This window comes from Numenius arquata, chromosome 5 (genome assembly GCF_964106895.1).
Source record: "Numenius arquata chromosome 5, bNumArq3.hap1.1, whole genome shotgun sequence".
Lineage (NCBI taxonomy): Eukaryota > Metazoa > Chordata > Aves > Charadriiformes > Scolopacidae > Numenius > Numenius arquata.
In genome coordinates, this window is record NC_133580.1 from 32,237,191 (window position 1) to 32,258,370 (window position 21,180).

Genomic DNA, 21,180 nt, shown 5'->3' on the forward strand with positions numbered 1-21,180 from the left:
GGGGTTCAGGTCCACATGTAGAGGCCAGGTCTGAGCCTCCATTTAAGAGGTTTCCTGTGAACAAGCAGGGTCCGCTCTCCCCATCAGAGCACAGTCTGTCCATTAGCATGTGATGACAACTATGAAAAATCCACAAAAGCCATGAAAAAGCAGTAACTTCCCAAAAGACAAACGCTTTGACAAAGCACAAATGGCGTTTCCTCAGACCTTAAACTATGGCAGTGGTTACTGAACACCACGTGCCTTCGCGTGCAGCCGAGGTCTACTGTGGTTCTGGTCTCCCACCACATCCCACCCACCCAGCAAGTCCCCCAGGAAACAGCACAGGACAGTTGCGTAGCTCCAGCAGGGAGTGCTCCACTGTGCGGAGACACGTGCTGGGCAGCTCTGTTTTTACATGCTTGTAAGATTGGCCTCCCTGGCTGTGCATCACAGGCAAATGATCATGCCCATACAGCAAAATCCCCTCTATTGCTTCCAGGTTATGAGATGGGGAGCATGGATCCCAGTAACCACAGTGCTGCAGAGATAACCGGGAGATGACAGGCCAATGTCTTCCACGTGGGCTGTCACATCTTTAGCTGCTCAGGACAAGTGAAACCAATTTTTCACTTTTCAGATACCAATATAATACCAAAAAACACCAAAAGCTTTCTGTGAAAAACTGGTAACTATCCCTGTGTACCAGAATTACAGGTCAAAATGATCTGCAACTGCATGGCCACTCTAGTGCCAGGTGCTCAGCTCCGTGACAGGAGAACAGCAGCACCTGGACACCATCACCTAGAAGTTGGGCCTGATCAGCAGGGTAAGAGCTCAGCCAGATGCTGGGGCATGGGCAGCGCTGCCACTTTGCATCAATGAAAGCAGAGATGGGCCCACAGGACTGGAGAGCTGGGGGTATGGCTGCCAACATCAAGTGCTGCTGACCTTCCCCTTCGCCCCATGAAACAGGGCTGGCACACGCGGTAGCAAGTGCCAACGCAAACCGCTCCAGGCAAGTCCCCTGAACACATAAACCTGGGGCTGACGCCTTCCCAAGCACAGAAACAGTTCCCAAACCAGAGGGTCACACACGCGGTGCTCCAATAAGGTCCCGCTCATCCAATCTCCTGTAAATCACCTTGCCCGACGCCTCAGCAGAAAACAGCTCGGTGGGAACCAGGAGAGCCCGGGACAGTGAACCCCTCGCAAAACTGGTTACACGCAAATGGAACAAATGTATCCTTGCAAAAGCCCCCCTTCCCGATATATTCTCCCCTTACTACCCAGGTGAAAATAGCTGCAACACCACAGACAGGGAAGCTTCACTCCAAAAGGACATCTGTGTTTGTCCACCGTACCATGTTTTCACTACCTTTTTTTTTTTCTTTTCTTTTTAATCTTTAATCCTTTGGCAAATACCTTGGCGTGAACCTCGGCCAGGTCAAATGCTACCCCTTGGCAACAAGGGGACCCTGAGGAATCCTGAACGCTGCTGCAAATCTCCTCCCCTCCACACCTGCCAGAACCAACCGGAGGAGGAGGAGAGAGATCTCACTGAGCTCTCTGTGCCTTTCAGGCAGGGAGGGCAGGGCACGGCCCGAAGGGAGAGGCACCAATAAAAGCCTCCCCGCAGGACTTGTGCCCGCTCCCGGTTGACCGTGCCTGACTGCCGTCCATCGGCATCTCCCTGCCACCATCCAGCTCCTCCGATCAACACTCACTGTGCTCCTCAGCATCCGGCATCGCACACGGATTAACCACCGCTCCACGCTCTCCAGCGACGCTCCCGCACCAGGACTCCCTCCCTTCTGCTGCGGCCGGAGGGTGACCAAGAGCTCCATCTCCACGGCTGGGCCATTTCAGAACTCGGGGCTTCTGCCAGAGGGACGGCACCTTCCCTCCAGCCTGCTGCAGCGACGGCAAGGGCTCTGCTAAGACCACATGGCCACTGCTGGAAAGGTAAGGGCAACTCAGTTCCCATCTTCCTTTCCCAGGGGCTCGGCTCTTGGGGGAAATAATCTGTCAATGGCTCAGCCTGTGCACCTCCACTGCGCACCCTCCTTCCTCTGACCTTACTCCCCCATCCCATCCAAACCCCTTGGAAATACACGAGCTTCTGCTTTCAGACAACTGCACGTGTCTTCTGGCACACCTCTTCTGCCCAGCAGCTCAGGGAGGAAAACACTGAATCCTATCGATCTGAAAAACACCCTCCTGCTCAGCCCCGCTTGGAGCTGCTGCTTTGGGAGGGAAACAGCTCTTGAGAGGTGCAGTCTTGCAGCCACTCATCTCCTGCATTCCACCTTGTCCCTGGCAAGATCCCTCTCAAGCTCCAAACTGAATTTTGCGGACGTCAAACCAGCTCTGGGGTGATGGGCTCAGGGTTTGGGAGATGCCACACACAAACCACCCCTTTGGCAAGGCAGAACATTTTACAGTTGCCAGCCAGATGGGGACTGTTCCTTAACTCCTCTTAGGAACCTTCAGCCCAGTATCTTACACGACCATCAGCAAAGTCCTGAACAGCCATTTCCAACAGGTAGGTTCCACACGCCCCATCGGAGCAGTATCTGTCCATTAACCTATGACAGCAATAGGGAAAATCCACAAAAGCCATTAAGAACCCAATAATTTCCAAAGGGTAGACCTCATACTCTGTGTGTGACAAAGCCTAAGTGCTGTTTCCTCAGACCTGAAACTGGGCCAGTGTTTAGTGAACATCACTTGGCTCCGTGTGCAGCTGAGCACTACCGAGGTTCTCTGTCTCAGGTGACTGTAAGAGGACCTTCCCCAACCCTGTGCCAAAGACAAACATTCCCATGCACCTTAATCCCCTCTGTTCCTTCCAGGTTATCAGATGCAGAGCTGCTGTTGCCTGGGCCGTGGGCAAGCCACTCTCTGTTGAGGAGGTCGAGGTTGCACCTCCAAAAGCAGGTGAAGTCCGGGTCAAGGTAAACACACATTTCCATATATTTTGTCTCCCTTCTAGGAATTACTCTTCTTGTGGCTACAGCTTGAATATAGCCATCAGGGACCTGTGTCCACTAACAGGCCTTAACTTTTTAGAGGAGCCCCGAGAAAAATCTTTCCACAAACTAAATTAAAACAAGGCCAGAAGCTTATAGTCTATTACAAGCCCTGTACAAACCCCTGTAGTCTATTACAGCCCACCAGCAAATGGCATGGGACCTGAATAACAGAGCCAGCCACATAGCTTCAGCAAAACTTGGCAGGAATATCCAGGTGGTTCTCTTGCTTGTCTTTTCCTCCTCCACTTTTCTGCCCTGACTCCTCTCTTGTTAGTTTTGGAGACGCTCATTCACATAGCAAACACCCTACAGAAATCAATACTGAAATTCCACAGGGTTCTGAAGGAGCTGGAAAGAACTCATAATGGTGCTAAGATGGGCAATGTTGTCCAATTCCACCTGCCCCCCACGGTGCTAATTACAGCAAAATAAAAATGGCCTTTTCTAAAGCTCACCTGCTCTTTCCTCTCCAAACAGATTGTGGCCACGGGCATCTGTCACACTGATGAACACATTTTGGAAGGTAGCTTTCCTGATGTGGATTTCCCAGTTATCCCAGGCCATGAAGGTGCTGGGATTGTGGAAAGCGTAGGAGAAGGAGTGACCTCGGTGAAACCAGGTAACAGACACACACACACACAAAAAACCACACACAGGATTCAGCTCTCCAACAGGCAGCACCTTCAGCGCCTGCCCAGAGACAGGCACCTAACATGGCATTGCATTCTTCCAGGTGACAAAGTCATCCCCCTTTGCCTTCCACAGTGCGGGGAATGTGGCTTCTGCCTGAATCCCGAATCCAACTACTGCCTGAAGTGCCAGTGAGTCTCCTTCTCCTTCCCCTATACTGAGATGGCGTCGGCTCCCCGTCAACAACCCTGACAACCCCACGGGTTCTTTACTTTTTACTTGATGAACAACAAATGCATGCACCACCCAACAGCCTCTCTGAACCACAAAACCTGCTGCCTGACAAGACCAGCCGGTTCACTTGCAAGGGGAAGCAGCTCCACCACTTCCTGTGGGTCAGCACCTTTGCAGAATACACCGTGGTCCCGGAGTACGCCGTTGTCAAGATAGATGCTGCTGCACCGCTGGAGAAAGTCTGCTTGCTTGGCTGTGGGTTTTCCACAGGCTATGGGGCTGCCATCAACACCGCCAAGGTTGGTATTCAGGCATGTCCAGCACAAGCACCCCACGGCCACCCCCACGCCCTCACCAACCCTGCGCAACAGAAACCTCCTCTTCATGCTGGACACTCACAGGGACCCATGTTGTGCAGGTAAAACCAGGCTCCACCTGCGCCATCTTTGGCCTGGGAGGAGTTGGCCTCTCTGTTGTCATGGGCTGCAAGGCAGCTGGAGCTTCCCGCATCATTGCCATTGATATCAACAAGGACAAGTTTGCCAAGGCCAAGGAGCTGGGAGCCACCCACTGCATCAATCCTCATGACTTCAGCAAGCCCATCCAGGAGGTGCTCACTGAGATGACCGGCCACGGCGTGGACTACTCCTTTGAGGTCATCGGGCGTGCAGACACCATGGTAGGTGGCATTGCAGCACGTGTCTCCCCTCCCACCTCGTTCATAGGCTCCCATCAGGGCAAGTTTTACCCTGCTTGTCCCTTGCCTGCTGCCTGCACCGCTGGGCACGTCTTTGCCCACAAAGGCAGTCTAGTGCCTTTGGGAGACAATGATCTACAAGTCTTCAAACAGGCACTGAGCTCTCCATCTCTGCTGCACGAGGGAGGATGTGTTTTCAGATTAACAGGGAGAGGCAGGTGACTGCATAGAAAGAACGCTTTTTCTGACAAACTCATCACGGCGTTCTCTGACTCACCTGCCTGTCCCATCAGACTGCTGCCCTGGCCTCCTGCAATATGAACACTGGCGTCTGCGTGATGGTTGGAGAACTGGCTTCTGGATCAGCGATTTCCATTGATCCTATGCTTGTGCTGTCTGGGCGCACATGGAAGGGGACTCTCCTTGGAGGTATGAAACTCAAGAAAACATTTTAGTCATTTCAGCCTTTTCCTTTCATGGTAATTTGCAAATATCTGTGGAACAGGTTCCCTTCAGGGCATATGAATAACTCTCCCCTTGAAAATGAGTTTTCCCATCTGAGCAATGTTCACAGTTGTAGGACAAAAGACACTTTTCCTTACAGTCACTCAGCTCTTGGTAACCAAGAATATTTCAAGTTTGGCACTGTCCCAGGAAGCCTCTTTGAGAGGGTTTTAAACGCATTGAAACAGGAACACTGCATTGCCACTCTATATATAGGCATTAAAAATGCTGATAAACAAGTAACAGTTTTGTACAGTTCAACGCACAGAACAGCTTGTGCTAAACCACTCTCATCCCAACGAGAGGAAAATTTCTCACAAGATAAAGGCACCAGTACTGGTCGCCCAGTCCTGACCCTCACAGCAATACTGCCTCACCAAAACAGCATTTCTCTGATTATTCACTGCAGGTGCTTTCTCCCATTTCTAGGTTGGAAGATGAGAGATTGTATCCCCAAATTGGTTTCCAGCTATATGGAGAAGAAATTCAACTCAGACGTGCTGATCACACACACGCTGCCCATCGCAAAAGTGAACGAGGGATTTGAGTTGTTACGTGCAGGAAAAAGGTGAGACCCCGACCAGCAGGAGCGAGCTGCAGCCAACACCACCTCCACCTAAAATTCAAACAGGCCAAACACTCTGGCAGGCAGGCAGGCAGGCAGGCAGAGCACCCAGTACTGCCTTCTCAAAAAGCATCCAAGCCCGTAGAGGGAGCAGGGACCAGGGAGGTGTGTTGGGAGGATCTGCCATGTCCCAGAGGGAAGGGCCCATGCTCAGCAGAGGGAATCCTCCTGCTCATGGTTCAGCTCAGCGGAGATCCCGTGGCCCCAGCGCTGCACTGAAGCCAGCACAGACCCTCAGACACTGCATCCCAGGGCACTGTGTGAGAGCGCAGGACAGGCGAAGGGGAGCGAGGGGTTAGGGGCATCCTTGGCAAAAACAGCATAAAAGCTAAAGGAACGAAGACCATGTCCTGCAGCACAACACAAGAGCTTTGGGGACAGAGAAGGTGCCCTGGCTCCCGAGGGGTTCCCTTCAGCAGGGTTTTGAAGGCTGCCCCGTTGCTGCATGGCTCCTGCAGCTGACTTAGACAGAGGCTGGATAAGAAAGAAGGCGGCCGGTCCTCGGGCACACCTGCCTGCCCCGCTGCCTGCTCCAGAACCCCCCCAGCCACAGCACCTCTGACTCCTCCCTTCCTTTCCACTTCTCAGTATTCGCACCGTCCTGCTCTTCTGAAGGACACAGCCATGGGAGGCCAAGCAGAGAGACCAGCGCAGCAGACACTCTCCTGGCACAGGCCCTTCTCACCCAGGACCTCACTTTGTGGGCACAAGGAGACGAGAACGAGGAACTTGCTGATGCTGGTGTCGCTGCCACAGCTCCTGTGCCCCACCGAGACCCAGAAGGATGCCTCTACTAAGAGATGCTTTTACCAATAAAGGGTTTCGGTCAAACACGTCCCATGCAGTGCACTCAATCAACAGAGGTCCCATCGGGCAGGAGGAGCTTTTCTTTGTAGCTCAGATCCTTCCATCACACCCCTTGATTCAGCTGCGAGCAACTGCCTTTGCCCCCTTCTCTGCTGCTGCTTCTCACCTTCACCCGCCTTACATACCTATGCCCATGAATCTCTGCCTCTGTCTCAGCTGGTTGAATGCTTCAATCTCAACCAGAACACGGCAGGGTAATGACAGCTGCTGCTGCTTTTCTCGTCTCACTCGCAGGACCAAAATACATTTTGCTACAAGAGGTTATCCTCAGGTAAAACCTGTCACTCCAGCCCCTTTAATGTAAACATGAAGTTTTCTTATTACTTTGTCCTATCCTCTCCTAATTTTTGCTTCTTCAATTCATATTTGTCCTCTTTATATCCTCTGGCTTCCTGAGCTCAGTCTGGTGGCTTTTCTCCTGATCTTGTTTTGTTTTTGATAACAACCTCAGAGAAATTTACAGATTGGAACCAGGAAGATAAATTACAAATGCATTTTTGTCCCATGATATGTAGATGTGGGTTCTAGAGGTACTAAACCTACACTTCCAGAAAGTAAAAAGTAAAATTCCTCCTTACGTTGCAGGAGTACAATTCTATAGAAGCTACCAGGATCACATCCAGTCTGGCAACTAAATTTGTTCTGTGCACAAAAGGAAATGCAAGGATATGATCTTTATGGGTCCCTTCCAACTTGAGCTATTCTATGGTTCTATGATAACATGAACTCAAAATTAGCAATTGCTATAAAATTCCTGTTCTTGGTTTTAACACATTTTTCCCTCAGCCGTTCCTATTCACTAGGGTGAATAGAATCAATCGTACATGTTTAATAGACCTTTATCGATACTTTTGTTGTATCTCTTCAATGTCTAATATGTCAGGGTGGATCTAACTCTCCTTCTCTCATTTGCCTCCTCCCACTTCTTTTTTTGTCATTTTGTCAGGTATACAGTATTTTTGTCCTAATGGAAATTCAAGCAACAGAGGACCTTAAGGAATAATTAATTACCAATCTTGCTAACAAATGCAAAGCCAAACCTGCTAGGATATGATTTAGTTTGTTCTTCACAGTAGATATGCAAAGATTGTCTCTGAAACTGGTGCCCAGTTACACTGTAGACAAAAATTTAATGCTGAGGCATTAATAAAGGCACTAATATCTGCCTTTGCCTTTTGATTAAAAATTATTGAAGGGTTTGAACTACGATAGGCAGCGGAAAAGATAAGATTTGTACTTAGCCCTCATAAGTGCATTTCAGAGTATGTTCCACAAAGTGATTTCTGTCAAATATTCTTCTATTTTTCCACAACTTGGAGACAGACAGGAAGCAAACATAATACACAAAGGGGGCAAGAACACTGGCTACCAAGATGAAGACAAAGACCTTGAGGACTGTGCCTATCTGCACAAACATCTGATTTAACAGATCAGTTATTAAAAATTGTCTAATATGTGAAAACATATAGCAGGTCAAGATATGAAATACTGTTGAACACAGATGCCCAGTATCTGTCATTAAAACGTAATGATTAACTAAAATCCATGTCTACTGACATACAAGTTTTATTTTCCCTCTATTAATTGGATAAGGAAAAAAACAAACATCCTCCTTCTTAAGGTATACACAAAGCTGCACAGCAACAGGATCTCGGTATCAATTCGCCCCCATACTCACATACATTTCAAATGTTTTGCAGAGATGCCAGATACCCAAAGCACTTCACAGCTGCAAGCAGGGCAGTCAGCAATTCTGAAAACTATGTTGTCATCGCATCAGTGTTGGGTTTGCAAGTTTGATGGAGGAGAGCATCACATAGATGTTTTAAGGATAAATAATATTACACATTTGAAAGACCTTTTCACAACCATTTTGTAGGCTATAAGCTCAACAGCAGAGACTGGACATGTCCTAAGAGGCACGAAATTCCAGTGCATGTAGCACTGTTCACATTTATGTCCTTATCTGCGAGATGAAAACATAAGCCATATGTATGAATGTTAATTAGGAAGCAGCTGTTCATTTCATTATCTATCACAGTATTTGTAAAATTTGTTGTTTTAAACTTCAAACACTAGCAAGCATATGAGATATCAGCCATACAATATTTGTGCTCTGGAATTGCTCTCCAGCCCTTGCACAACGTAGAAAATTGAATGTAATCAAACTCAACTAAAATAAGGTTCAAAAGCTTTGTAAAGTTGGTCTTTCTGAACAGCTTAATGAATATTTTTGTTTTCAGCTAAGCACTTAAACATCAGTCCACTTTCAAAGTGGAGCGAAGATTGCAAAGCACATGAAAGCAGCTAATCCTGGAGAAGAAACACATCTTTGTTCTACCAAATTTGGTGAATGAACTGACGGGGTAACAAGCATGAAGGACACGTGAATCAACTGTAGAGCTGGGTGTCCTAAGCAGGAGCGTACAGAGTAATGCCCTCCTGATTCATGAATGCTGCATTTTTTTCTGATCAGGACTAATCTTTTTTGCATCCTAATGTTAACAGATGTCTTTCAATATTTTAAAAATATTAATATTAGTAGATCTATCATTTTCTTCAACAGCTAAAGAGTTGAGTTCTGTGAACTACAGCATTCTAAATGGTTCCTGATCCAAGAAGGGGTTTTATGTCATCATTACTAGCCCTGGAGGAAATTATCCCATTCCTTAGGCATACAAAAAGGTAAAATTCTCTAGCATAAATTTATACTTTGCTGCAATCGCAAAGTCCCTCAGCAAAAAAACCCAGATGTCACTGAAGCAGCATCAACTTCAGCAGCTAGAGAAAACTTGGTCATTGTGTCTCACTCCGTGCTTTTTTTAATCAGGTGAGCCTCTCGCCAATGTTTAATTTCCAATTCACTGGATTGCCATGAATTGGAAATCTTTTGCCACGTGATAAGTGGCAAAAGATTCAATATAGATTGGACAGTGGAGCATTCAAACAGTTACTTCTCCTGAAAGACTTCAGTCACAGCTGCCATGGGGACTGCCAGGAGCTTGCAGGTATTGGTGAGACTGGGAAAAAAACCCCTGACTTGCAGACAACACCCATCACATTGGGTGCCTGTTCTACAGTAATTCCTCAGAATGTCAGCCTCTTCTCAGGGAATCTGTTACTCAGCCACAGCTTAATGACTAGAGTACTGCAGATTGCTCAACAAGAGTTTGGTGTCATCTAGCAATCTTGTTACTGAATTTCCAATCCCTTTAGAACAGTCAAGGATTTTAAAACGACTGCTCTCTATGCATAGTATTTTTCCCTGAAACTGGAGGGTGATATGAGGGAGCAAAAGTAAAACCTCTGCCCACTGAAGAAAGCAAGCAGATTTCCTTCCATGAAACAAGTCAGGGCATCCGAATTTCTCTGTGCACATGTAGAGATGAAATTATTATTTCCTCCTAGAGGCCTAGAAATCTTAGATCAAATAATCAACCTGCTAATTATTGCCATGCTTTATAAACCAACAGTCTATTAAAGAAGAAAAAAAAAAGCCTATTTGGATTGGCAAATTATTTACTGTAACTATGTTGACTCTGAGCAGCTAGTAGAGACTTTGGTGAAGTTGCAGCATGGATATATTTATATATATGTACATGTATAGTACATATATATTGTGTATTTCTATAATTAAGTTTGCGGAAAGCATATCTTGATTTTACATGATCATACACTGTGATCGAAACATGGGCTGGAGCCAATTAATTACTTCATGGTCAGATTTGGAAACATGCCTGGCTCTGAGTACACTGCACAGAGCCAGAATGCAAGTTGTTTATATCCACGTGCGTGTGTGGAAGACACCCTTCCACAGTAAAATCCTGTCAGAAGCAGTACCTGGTTGAGAAAGCTTAATGGACTTTATACTCCATTAAGTTTAATGGAGTTTATACTCCATTATCTCCACGGAGTTTAACTCTTCTGGTGTTGACATGCCTCTCATGCCTCATAGCACTACCGTCTGACCCTGTCTTTTCCTTCTTAATATGAAATTCTAGCAGATCTATCCCCCTTCCTCCTGCTCTGCCTTTAGAGCTAGGGACTCCTCACCACATCAGAGTCAAGACATCCTCAAAACTCTGCCTTGAGCATCTCTTTGTGAAAGCTCCTAGTTCTCATAAATTCATTTCAGAGCCTCCTACCGGAGAAGAAAAGCCTGCTTGGGGCATCCAAGTCATAAGCAAGAAGTTCATAATTACATGTGTACACAGTATCTCTGTTTCACAGAAACTATTATAGAAAAGTACCACAGAAACAGCCACCTCGTCTATTTTACAATGGAAATCCTTGCAACTGCCTACTCCAATGAATACAGGTCTCAGTAGCATTGTTTACATTTTATTTGTATATAACACATTTTCCCCCTGACGAACAGGCAGCAGAATCCCTTTGCCATGCCTATTATGAAATACACAACTTGGCAAGCCTGCTTGGAAACACAGGTTTCATGCTACAAGTGAACTGGAAGAAATCCATCTCCCAGAGACAGAAAAAAATCCCATATTTACCAGCAGCATTACCGGGCAGCACGAACAACAATGTTAGTATGGAAACCGAAGCAAATTATATCGAAGTTATCTATACCATGCATGGATGGTTTGTGCTGTAGCTCCTGACAGGAATGCAGATACAGCTCTAACCATATCACATTCATATGGGCCCTCCTGTGTTACAGTTTGTGCCCATTGCCTCTGGTCCTGTCACTGGGCACCAGTGAAAAGAGCCTGGCTCCATCCTCTTTGCACCTTCCCTCCAGGTACTTGTACACATGGATGAGATCCTCCTGAGCCCGCTCTTTGCTGTGATGAACAGTCCCAGCTCTCTCAGCCTTTCCTCACAGGAGAGAGGACCTTTGCTGGACTCTCTCCAGTATGTCTCTTCATGGCCCTTTGCTGGACTCTCTCCAGTATGTCCAGGTCCCTCTTGTACTGAGGAGCCCAGAACCGGACCCAGCACTCCAGCCGTGTGCTCCACAACCCCTCACCAGTGCTGAATAGAGGGGAAAGATCACCTCCCTCAGCCTGGTGGCAATACTTTGTCTAATGCAGCCTAGGACACCATTAGCCTTCTTTGCCACAAGGGCACAGTGCTGGCTAATGGTCAACTTGGTGTCCACAAGGACAACTCGGGTCTTTTTCTACAAAAATGCTTTCCAGCTGGGTGGCCCCCAGCATGTACTGGAGCATAGGGTTCTTCTCCCCCAGGTGCAGGAGTTTGCACTTCCACTTGTTGAACCCAATGGAACAAAGGACAGCAAGCCTTTTCAAACCTGAGAAATAATAGTTTCCCTTCAGTTTTTATTCAGAGACTTTAGCATCCAGTGTTTGTAGTGAATCCAAGGGAATTAAATAGAAACTCATGTTGCAAGTACATTTTTCAATTAGTCTGGGAACACTACAGACCACAACATTTTACCAAAGCATTATTCTTTTCCTATAATGCCACATTTTAGTCTTAGCCTTACTATTAACTGGCATTGTTTGCACAGGAACAATCAGGGAAAAGTAGCCTAGAAATTAAAAGATGACTAATCAGATCAAATTATCGTAAATAATCTTAATGGCAGTAACCACCCCCTATTTTTAATACAGAACATGACAGGCTTATGATAAGGGCTACGTGATACAGTTCCTATAGCAGCAAAGGAATACACTCAGATTTATTGTGATTACATCTTACATTCAAATAGAGCATTTCATGTACAAAATCTGTCTAGCCCCTCAGGTACACCATTTGGTGCACAACTGCTGGTGTTCCAGGCACTGCTCCATTGATCCTACTCTGCCTACAGCTGTAAAGGATGACACGTCTATGGGGCACATGTGTCACAGTGAAGATCTTTGCTGATTCCTGTGAGTTCAGAATGGAAATATACTAAGCACGTACTTATTTCTCCTAATTTCCTCTCCTTCCTTCTGTATTTGCTGTGTGATTAAAGTTTGACAAAGCCTAAAGCAAAGAGAAGCCTAGCAACCATCTAGATACCAGCAGAAGCAACTCTTCCATCAACAACCACTGAAGTTTTACAGCTGTGAATAAGCCCTTTGCATGAAAACTTCCAAGGCAAACAGGTTTCTCCAGAGGTGGCAGTTGTTCTAACTAAGATCACCCAGGCACCGTGCCATACAAGCAATGCTTCATAAGGAACAGGATTTTTTCAAAAAAGCATTAAGAGCAATTACTCACTGACTTAGCTATACTAAGATACTCTCGGTATCAACATTACTAGTAGCTTTATGCCAGTACTAAACTGATAATGTTACCCAAGTCATATTACCCCCAGTTTGCACAAACCGAGATGGGAGCCATATTCTGGAACAAACACAACACAAATTTGCTTTGAACATAATCAAACATTTGCAATAAAGGCTGGTTATCTCTTGAAAACATCCTTTGTAATAAACCTGCTGAGAGATTTTCTGCTCTACAGGGTTTAATAAATGCAGGAAGGGTCTTACTTCGTTTTAATTTTGGTAAGAATTTGTGCTGGTTTTGGCTGGGGTGGAGTTAATTTTCTTTGCAGTAGCTGGTGTGCGGCTATGTTTCAGATTTGTACTGGAAACAGTGTTGGTAACACGGGGATGTTTTAGTTCTGGCTGAGCAGCGCTTACACAGAGCCATGGCCCTTTCTGCCCCTCACATCACCCCACCAGTGAGTTGGCTGGGGGTGCACAAGAACCTGGGAGGGGACACAGCCGGGACAGCTGACCCCAACTGACCAAAGGGATATTCCATACCTTGTGCCATCATGCTCAGCATATACAGCTGGGGGAAGAAAAAGGAAGGGGGGGACGTTCAGAGTTACGGCATTTGTCTTCCCAAATAACCTTTACTCGTGATGGAGCCCTGCTTTCCTGGAGATGGCTGAACACCTGCCTGCCCATGGGAAGCAGTGGATGAATTCCTTGTTATGCTTTGCTGGTGCACAGCTTTTGCTTTACCTATTAAAATGTCTTTATCTCAACCCATGAGTTTTCTCACTTTTACCCTTCTGATTCTCTCCCCGTCCTACCAGTGGGAGAATGAGAGAGCAGCTGCCTGGGACTTGGTTGCCAGCTGGGGTTAAACCACCACAGAATTCTAGGAATGTACTTAGTTTTGTTTTGGCTTTCTTCACATCCTTTGGGCCTTGCATCCTAATGCAAGACAAAGTCCTCTGTTGTATATCAGAATATCTGTTTTGGCAAACAGATGTGTTTCAATAGAAATGCATATCATTTTTATCACCTTATTTTTTTTATCACCAGAATAGTATTAACAGCATCTACTCAGCCAGTATTTTGCTATTCAAATCTCTGTAGTTCCTTTTCTTGCTCTGAGCAAGAATTCATCCCCTTTAGCAACTAAGCACTGAGCCTTATATTTATATACTTTATCCATGTACAGTTGCTGATAAACAGATGATAATGTGTTTTGGCTTTCACTGCAAAATTTACGTTTTTATGTTACACCCGTGTTTATTTACTGAACCAATGCTAAAACTTTTATGTGGACTTAAGTTAAGTTTCTTGAAAGCTTCCAGGTTATGTATGTCCCAAACATTAATTCTCAAAGAAATCATGGAGATTTTTATAAATCCCTAGATTATTAAAAAAACTGTGATAAAAGAGAGCTAGGTAACAGTGGCATAGTCTGAATTCCTCAGGTGAAATCTTTCTGAGAAAATCAGTTGAAATTGAGAAAACTGTAACTGGCACCTAAATTGCAGCAAAACCAGCCTCTTCTCTGTTCTGAAGGAAATAGTAACAATAATTTATCAACAATACAGTAGAACTTACTCTTGTTGCAGCATTACACTAATGCTTGCAGTAGCAATTTTTAGAAATTTGGTTGATGTATTGTCATTTCTTTTGCATTTTTGAGGGGATTAGACTAAATATTTTGTTTGGTACAGTACTGCCACAAACTATCACTGACTTAAGTTCAGCTCTGAAACAGGACATACATGGAATTTAGATACTTGCATTCAAAAACAACCTCCAAAAAACCCCTTTATTCCTTAGCAGGCCCAAGAGCAGGCACCTAACTTCAGTATACCATATTCCAGTTTTGATCTGAGTTCCCAGGTTTGCACTTTCACCAGAACCACCCCAGTTCCACAGGTTCTTCCACTGACTCTGACAAAGCATTTCTCTACCAATGCAATCTCACTCAGTAGTCCTACGTAGGAACCACCAGTCCTTGTCCAAGACCAAGATCAAAGATAGGCACTCTGAACACAGAATAGAAACACATCCCCTGACAAAACACAATGATGTTTTTGACTTTATGATTGCAGGAAAGAGGTAAGTTATGAAGAAATCATAATCTACCTTATACTGAGGCATATTTTAATCATAGAAGCTGAGTATTTTGTTGTCCTATCATCTTGGATGTATTTAAAAAGAAAAAAGAAAAAAAAAAAAAAAAAGATGTGCCTTCAAGCAATCCAAGAAAACCTCATTCCCACCACTAATTAATACCTAAAAAGGAAAATTAACATGCAATCAATGAGGCTATGTATTTCCACATGTATTTTTTTAGGTACCCAGTGCTAAATCTTTATAAGGAAAGCGAATGCACACCAAAGTCTGTATTTCACTTTCAAACTCAAGTGTCTGGGCATTTAGGCAACAGTAATAGAGTTTCAAGAAGAATTAGCCTACAGAACCTAGGGCTTTGTATATCTACGCCCCAGCTGACCACAGTAACTTCAACCTTGCTGGAAAAGATTCATTGCTGAACTATATAATCATCATAAACTAACAGGATAGAGTAATAACATTTTCAGCTTATATAATAGAAAATATGTAGGATTGGAGCAGACACAAGAAGCATGGGGTAAGAGAATCATTTAACAGGTAACAGAGGTCTCATTATCGAAGGTTGTTTGAAAATACTTTGTCTTCACCAATGTTTTTTGTCATATTCTCCTTCAGTGTGACTTTATCTGTGACAAGCCCAATTTAGCAAAGAGCAAGGGAAGAAAAGTCCCCCAAATTTCTCTTCAGCATGAGGGCAGTTTCTACGAAGATGCAAAAAAGCTACCGAGACAGCCAATTAAACCATCGCTTCCCCAGCCTGCCAAAGGAGAGCAATGCTCCTAAGCTGATGCACAGCCACAGCGATGGGATTGCCCAAAGCTCTCATGGAACAGGAATGTCTAAAGAGAGTAAGTAAATACTAGACATGTCTAAGTTCCATATACCAATGTTTTGTGTTTGTGGGTTAGGCTTTTAAGTTTAAAACAAACATTTACGTGGTTGATTTCCTTTGTTGCAGCAATTGAACTGTCCTCATTTTCTAAGGACTGGTCTCAAATTTTTGAAGACTTGAACTTAAGCCTTATTTTTGGCTGCTCACATTCTTTAACAAATTGATTTAGTATTCAATATTTACTAAATATGTATTAAGAATTAATATGCATTTAAGAAAGTGCAGCTCACAAATATGGAATGGTTAGCATTGAAAGGTAATAAGGAACAGTAGCTAGAGCTTTATTATTTGAAGCATATTATATAAAGCAGTACATAACTTTCTTTTTATCATGCAATACTTATACATACATACATGGATGTGGTTTCAGTTTTGCAAATGCTGTTGTACTTTTAGTATATTTCCAGCACCAAGTCCCACTGAACATTGCAGCACAACTGCTCAAAATCTTCCCCAGAGAACAGGATTGCCACTGTGAGCAGGTCATTCTGCTAAAGAGACCCTTCTCTTGGTGCTGAACATTGGACCCATAACACTATAATGCCTTTTGACCTCTTTTGAGCAACCTTATCCCAGTCCATAGGCCTTTGAACTTCTAGAAACCCCTCAGCACCATCAGCAATTACACAGCACATCACAAATGTACAAATGAGTTACCAAAGGTTAATAAATTGCATCTTGTCTGACAATGTACAGTAATTTCTGCACGTAGAACTCACTTTGCCCTGCTATAAAAGTTATCTATAATTCTCTGAACTACTTTTTAAGCATAAAACAATAGGACTGCAGGTAATGAGATGATGCCAAAATAACTTGTTAAATGCTTTAATTGAGTTCTAACACTTCCCTAACAAGAAAACATTACAAGAAGTTCCTCCCAATAAACAATGCTTCCCTATTACTGCATGCACGCCTGCACATCCTTAATTTTATACTAGTGACAAGTCTCATGAAACGTAATCAATTAGCCGAGTAACTCTGTAATAAATATAAACACATAAATAGATTTGTGCAGGATTGGGGAAAAAACATCACCACACTGATACGTTAGAAGCAAACCACCTCCTCTATCTGTACCATCACATATTACTTCTACGTTTTGCTAATTTAACAGAAATGTTTATTTTTCATTTTTGAAAAAAAAATCTAAACCTAGACGAAACAAAATTTTATTGCTATAAAATAACTTTGCCTCTACAAACAACTGTAACTTTACCAATTATTTTGAACTGTTACTACCTGAAAAATTGTGTGAGCGCTTCTGTGTAGTGACGAGTTCTGTCTCGACAGCAGTGCCACCCTGTGGTTACCTGTCACTGCTCTCTCTGCACACTGCCCATCACCTTCTAAACGTAGAACGACAGAATCGGCTAGGTTGGAAGGGACCATCAAGATCATTAAGTCCAACCATAAACCTAACGCTAGCAAGTCCACTGCTGCACCAATGTCCCTAAGTGCTACAAGTCTTTTAAATATCTCCAGGGATGGTGACAAGCACTCACTCCCCTAGGCAGCCTGTTCAGGGCAGTGAACAGGTTGCTTGACAACCCTTACGAGGAAGAAATTTTTCCTCATCTAAATCTTTCCAATCTGCACCTCCCCCTGGTGCCACTTGAGGCCATTTCCTCTTGTCCTATCATTTGTTACTTGGGAGAAGAGACCTCCTTTCAGGTAGTTGTACAGAGCAATAAGGTCCCCCCTCAGCCTCCTGTTCTCCAGGCTAAACAACCCCAGCTCCCTCTGCCTCTCCTCCTAAGACTTGTGCTCTAGACCCCTCACCAGCTTCGTTGCCCTTCTCTGGACACGCTCCAGCACCTCAATGTCCTGCCTGTAGTGAGGGGCCTAAAACTGAACACAGAATTTCAGGTGGGTCCTCACCAGTGCCGAGTACAGGTGGACGATCACTTTACTAGTCCTGCTGCCCACACTGCTCCTGATACAGGCCAGGATGCTGTTGGCCTTCTTTGCCACCTAACCACACTGCCAGTTCATATTCAGCCAGCTGTCAACTAACACCCCCAGGTCCTTTTCTACTGGGCAGCTTTCCAGCCACTCTTCCCCAAGCCTGTAGCGCTGCATGGGGTTGTTGTGACCCAAGTGTAGGACCCAGCACTTGGCCCTGCTGAACCTCACACCATTGGCCTCAGCCCATCGATCCAGCCTGTCCAGATCCCTCTGTAGAGCCTTCCTACCCTCGAGCAGATCAACACTCCCACCCAACTGGGTGTCCTCTGCAAACTTTATGAGGGTGCACTCGATACCCTCGTCCAGACCGTTGATATAGATATTAAACAGAACTGTCCCCAACACTGAGCCCCGGGGAACACCACTTGAGACCGACCACCAACTGGATTTAACTCCATTCACCACAGCTCTTCGGGCCCGGCCACCAGCCAGTTTTTTTACCCAGTGAAGCGTACGCCCATCCAGGCCACGATGAGTTTCATTTCAGCACAGCTCAAGCATCTGCCGGCAGCAGACATCCGTGGGGCCCAGGTTTGCCCTGGACACAGCAGTGTGTGTGAGCACATGCGTGTGCAGCTGCCAGCTCCTCAGAACGTTCTGCCACCCACACTGCTAAGCTCGGCTACCAGCCCCGACATGAAGAGTGCCAGTGGGAAGCTGCTCAGCCAACCTTTCCTCGAGCCAGCCAATGCCTTACTGCTAACTTTCCAATAACTTGGAGATTCTCCTGCCCCTTTGATGGTGATCAATAACTGGGCGGGACTTCAAATTTCAGCAGATAATTAGAGAGCTCCTCAAACTCTGCTTGGTTCCTAAAACACCACTGGTTCCACAGCTGACCAAATATAATTATGTTTTAAAGACTAGCAAAGACATTTATACATACCAGAAGAAAATACCGTCAAGTGCAAGCAAGGAGGTACCAGCATAACCCTTCCCCAACTTTTATCTTTAAAATTTCCCTTGCATAGCTAGTTCAATATTAACCTCTTAGAATCAGCACATAAAAGATCAGCTTTTGGGGTTTTATTTGACTTTCAATGAAAACAAATACCTGAGAATATTTAATCAAAAAACTCCCCAAATGACTTATCTCCATATCTAAAATATTAAAAACCTTTCAGTACCCCAGTCTCATGAGTCTCTACTGCAAAACTCTCATGGTCACTTTCACACTTATTTTGATTACATTTAATTAACATGGGCCTCTGTTTTGAAAAGTTATTTTACTTTAGCATACTTCAGTATTATTCTAGGATAATTAGTGAAACTACTGCTAAAGTCTTCCCTTTGGAACCAACCATTTCTTGAAATACTTTATAATATTTCAAACTTATATTTGTATTTACAAAAGCAGAATATTTTAATTAACGAAGAAGTATACAAAGGAACATCAGCCAGCTTTGAACATTTTAAATGAAAACATTTTCGATTTTTTAAATGTTTCCATTTTTCAACTAGCTACATTTGTACCTTACAAAAATAAACTGATGCTGAAGAATGACAATAATTTCTATTTTTTTGAATGCTATGCAAGTACTACCCTCCAGTATTTCACAGGAAAATATAGGAAAGTTTAAATCAGAATTCTAAAAGGATGGTTTTGAGAGCAATGCCCCCCCAAAAGACTGCTCTACTCAAGCATCTACAGCTGAAATCTGTCCACAGGTTATTCCAGGTTTAATGGCATTGTTCTAATGAAATGTATCTATCAAAACTACTTAAAATGACACTGGTTTTACTTGGGAAATTGTATTAATAGGAGAAAAATTGCCTCTGGGTCAATCTAGCACGGTTTCTATTTGGGGAAAAGACACCAGGTGACGATTGCATGAATGCATTTCAGTTTCACCTGTGGGTAGCATTGTCAGGAGCCCCCTCCAGCCTCCCTGTGCCTCACCACTCTCTTCCCCAGTGCGTGAGGCTGCAGCCAGCAGTTACAGCACCCAAATATCACCTCCTACTTCTGGCGCTGGCACAGGGCCAGCTTCTGCCCTTGGCACTCAGGCTGCCCCAGGACGAGCACCCTGGCTTCTTTTACCATATACTGGCCGCCAAGCTTCCAAGTGACTTCTTGCTCTGCATCTTCTCTTACTTCAGAGTCAAACTAAGGTACAGAAAACCCTCACTAAAAACTAATGCCTCCTGGCTGGGCACAATAGTACAATTTACCAAAAAAAAAGGAAGGAAGAAAAAAAGGTAATGCAGATCCCTAGTTGTTTTGGGCTTTCTCTCCCTCACCACATGGAACAGAGAACATCCTCCAAGCAAAACCACAATTGCCAGGCCTCTCTCCCACATGCTCACAGTGCTTCCAATCCCTTCTCTTTTCTCAATCCAAACTGATGTTCCTGCTTAGCACGTAGCATCTGCTAGACCACCACCAAAATCAACCCAATGTAAAAAACACAGTAGCACTAGGAGTCCTCACCTACAGAATTTTCCTATATAAACCCGAAACACGCATGACAAAGCACAGACAGTTCAGTCAAGAGCACAGTGTGGTAAAGTGAGGGTCTGATAATATAAAGTTGCAATACCACTTACCATGTTCAGGGGCTTCCAATAGTACACAGCAACACTGGAGACAGCATCACAAAACTGCAAGGGAAGGAAAAATGGGAAAAAAAAAAAAAAAAACCCAACTACTTTAATCTCTGGAACTGGGCAATGAGCATTAAGGAGTTATGATTTATGTAGTTATACATTTGTCTACCAGAGTCCGTACCTGCAGCTTCCAGAATGTCAGATACTAGCAAAAGCTGAGCACCTGCAGAGCTTAGCTAAACATAAAATGTTTTGAGTCTTTTTGGAAGCACTGACAAACCAAGGGTGACCAAGAGCATGAAATTCACAGCAGAGGGTGGCAGAGCTGAATTCAACCAAGGAAATGGACAAGGCCTGCTTTGATTTCAAGGACAAGGTTTCAGTTGTAGCTAGTGAATACAAATCTAAGTAACTAGCGGGAAGTGTTCCAAGGCCAGGCTGGACGGGGCTTTGAGCTGCCTGGTCTAGTGGGAAGTGTCTCTGCCCATAGCAGGGGGGTTGGAACTAGGTCATCTTTAAGGTCCCGTCCAACCTGAACCATCCTACGAAAGCCTCAAGAAGGCGGTGGGCCAGCCAGCCAGCCTAATCACTCACTCCTTCTCCACACCTCTCACCACATGTGAAACCTATACAGCCCTCTCACTGCCCAAATTATCTTCCAGCTCGGTGTCAGCCTCCCTGGGCCTACAGATTTAATTTGCCGTTTTAGATATATTCTTAAATGTTAAGTATTTTTTTATGTTATTTATTAAAGGCTGTGGTTGTTTACGTTGTGCTATTCTTCTTCCCCAGGCTGGTACTGCTCTCTGACTGCGGTATTTGCTGGGCACGTCACTGGAAAATGAAAACTCCATTTCTTAGGGAGGGGGCCTTGGTTACACCCTGCGACCCCTTCTCTC

At 44.7% G+C, this 21,180-nt stretch overlaps 1 protein-coding gene across 1 annotated transcript; it reads left to right on the forward strand.

Annotated features, from left to right (window-relative positions):
* Positions 1 to 1,563: 1,563 nt before the first annotated feature.
* LOC141465120 (alcohol dehydrogenase 1) lies at positions 1,564 to 6,532 on the forward strand. Its single transcript, XM_074148350.1, has 9 exons — positions 1,564 to 1,944; positions 2,835 to 2,936; positions 3,492 to 3,633; positions 3,748 to 3,835; positions 3,958 to 4,177; positions 4,297 to 4,557; positions 4,869 to 5,004; positions 5,509 to 5,647; positions 6,293 to 6,532. The coding sequence occupies exons 1-9, from the start codon at positions 1,927 to 1,929 to the stop codon at positions 6,315 to 6,317; spliced, it is 1,131 nt and encodes a 376-aa protein (XP_074004451.1). The 5' UTR covers positions 1,564 to 1,926; the 3' UTR covers positions 6,318 to 6,532.
* The last annotated feature ends 14,648 nt before the right edge of the window (positions 6,533 to 21,180 follow it).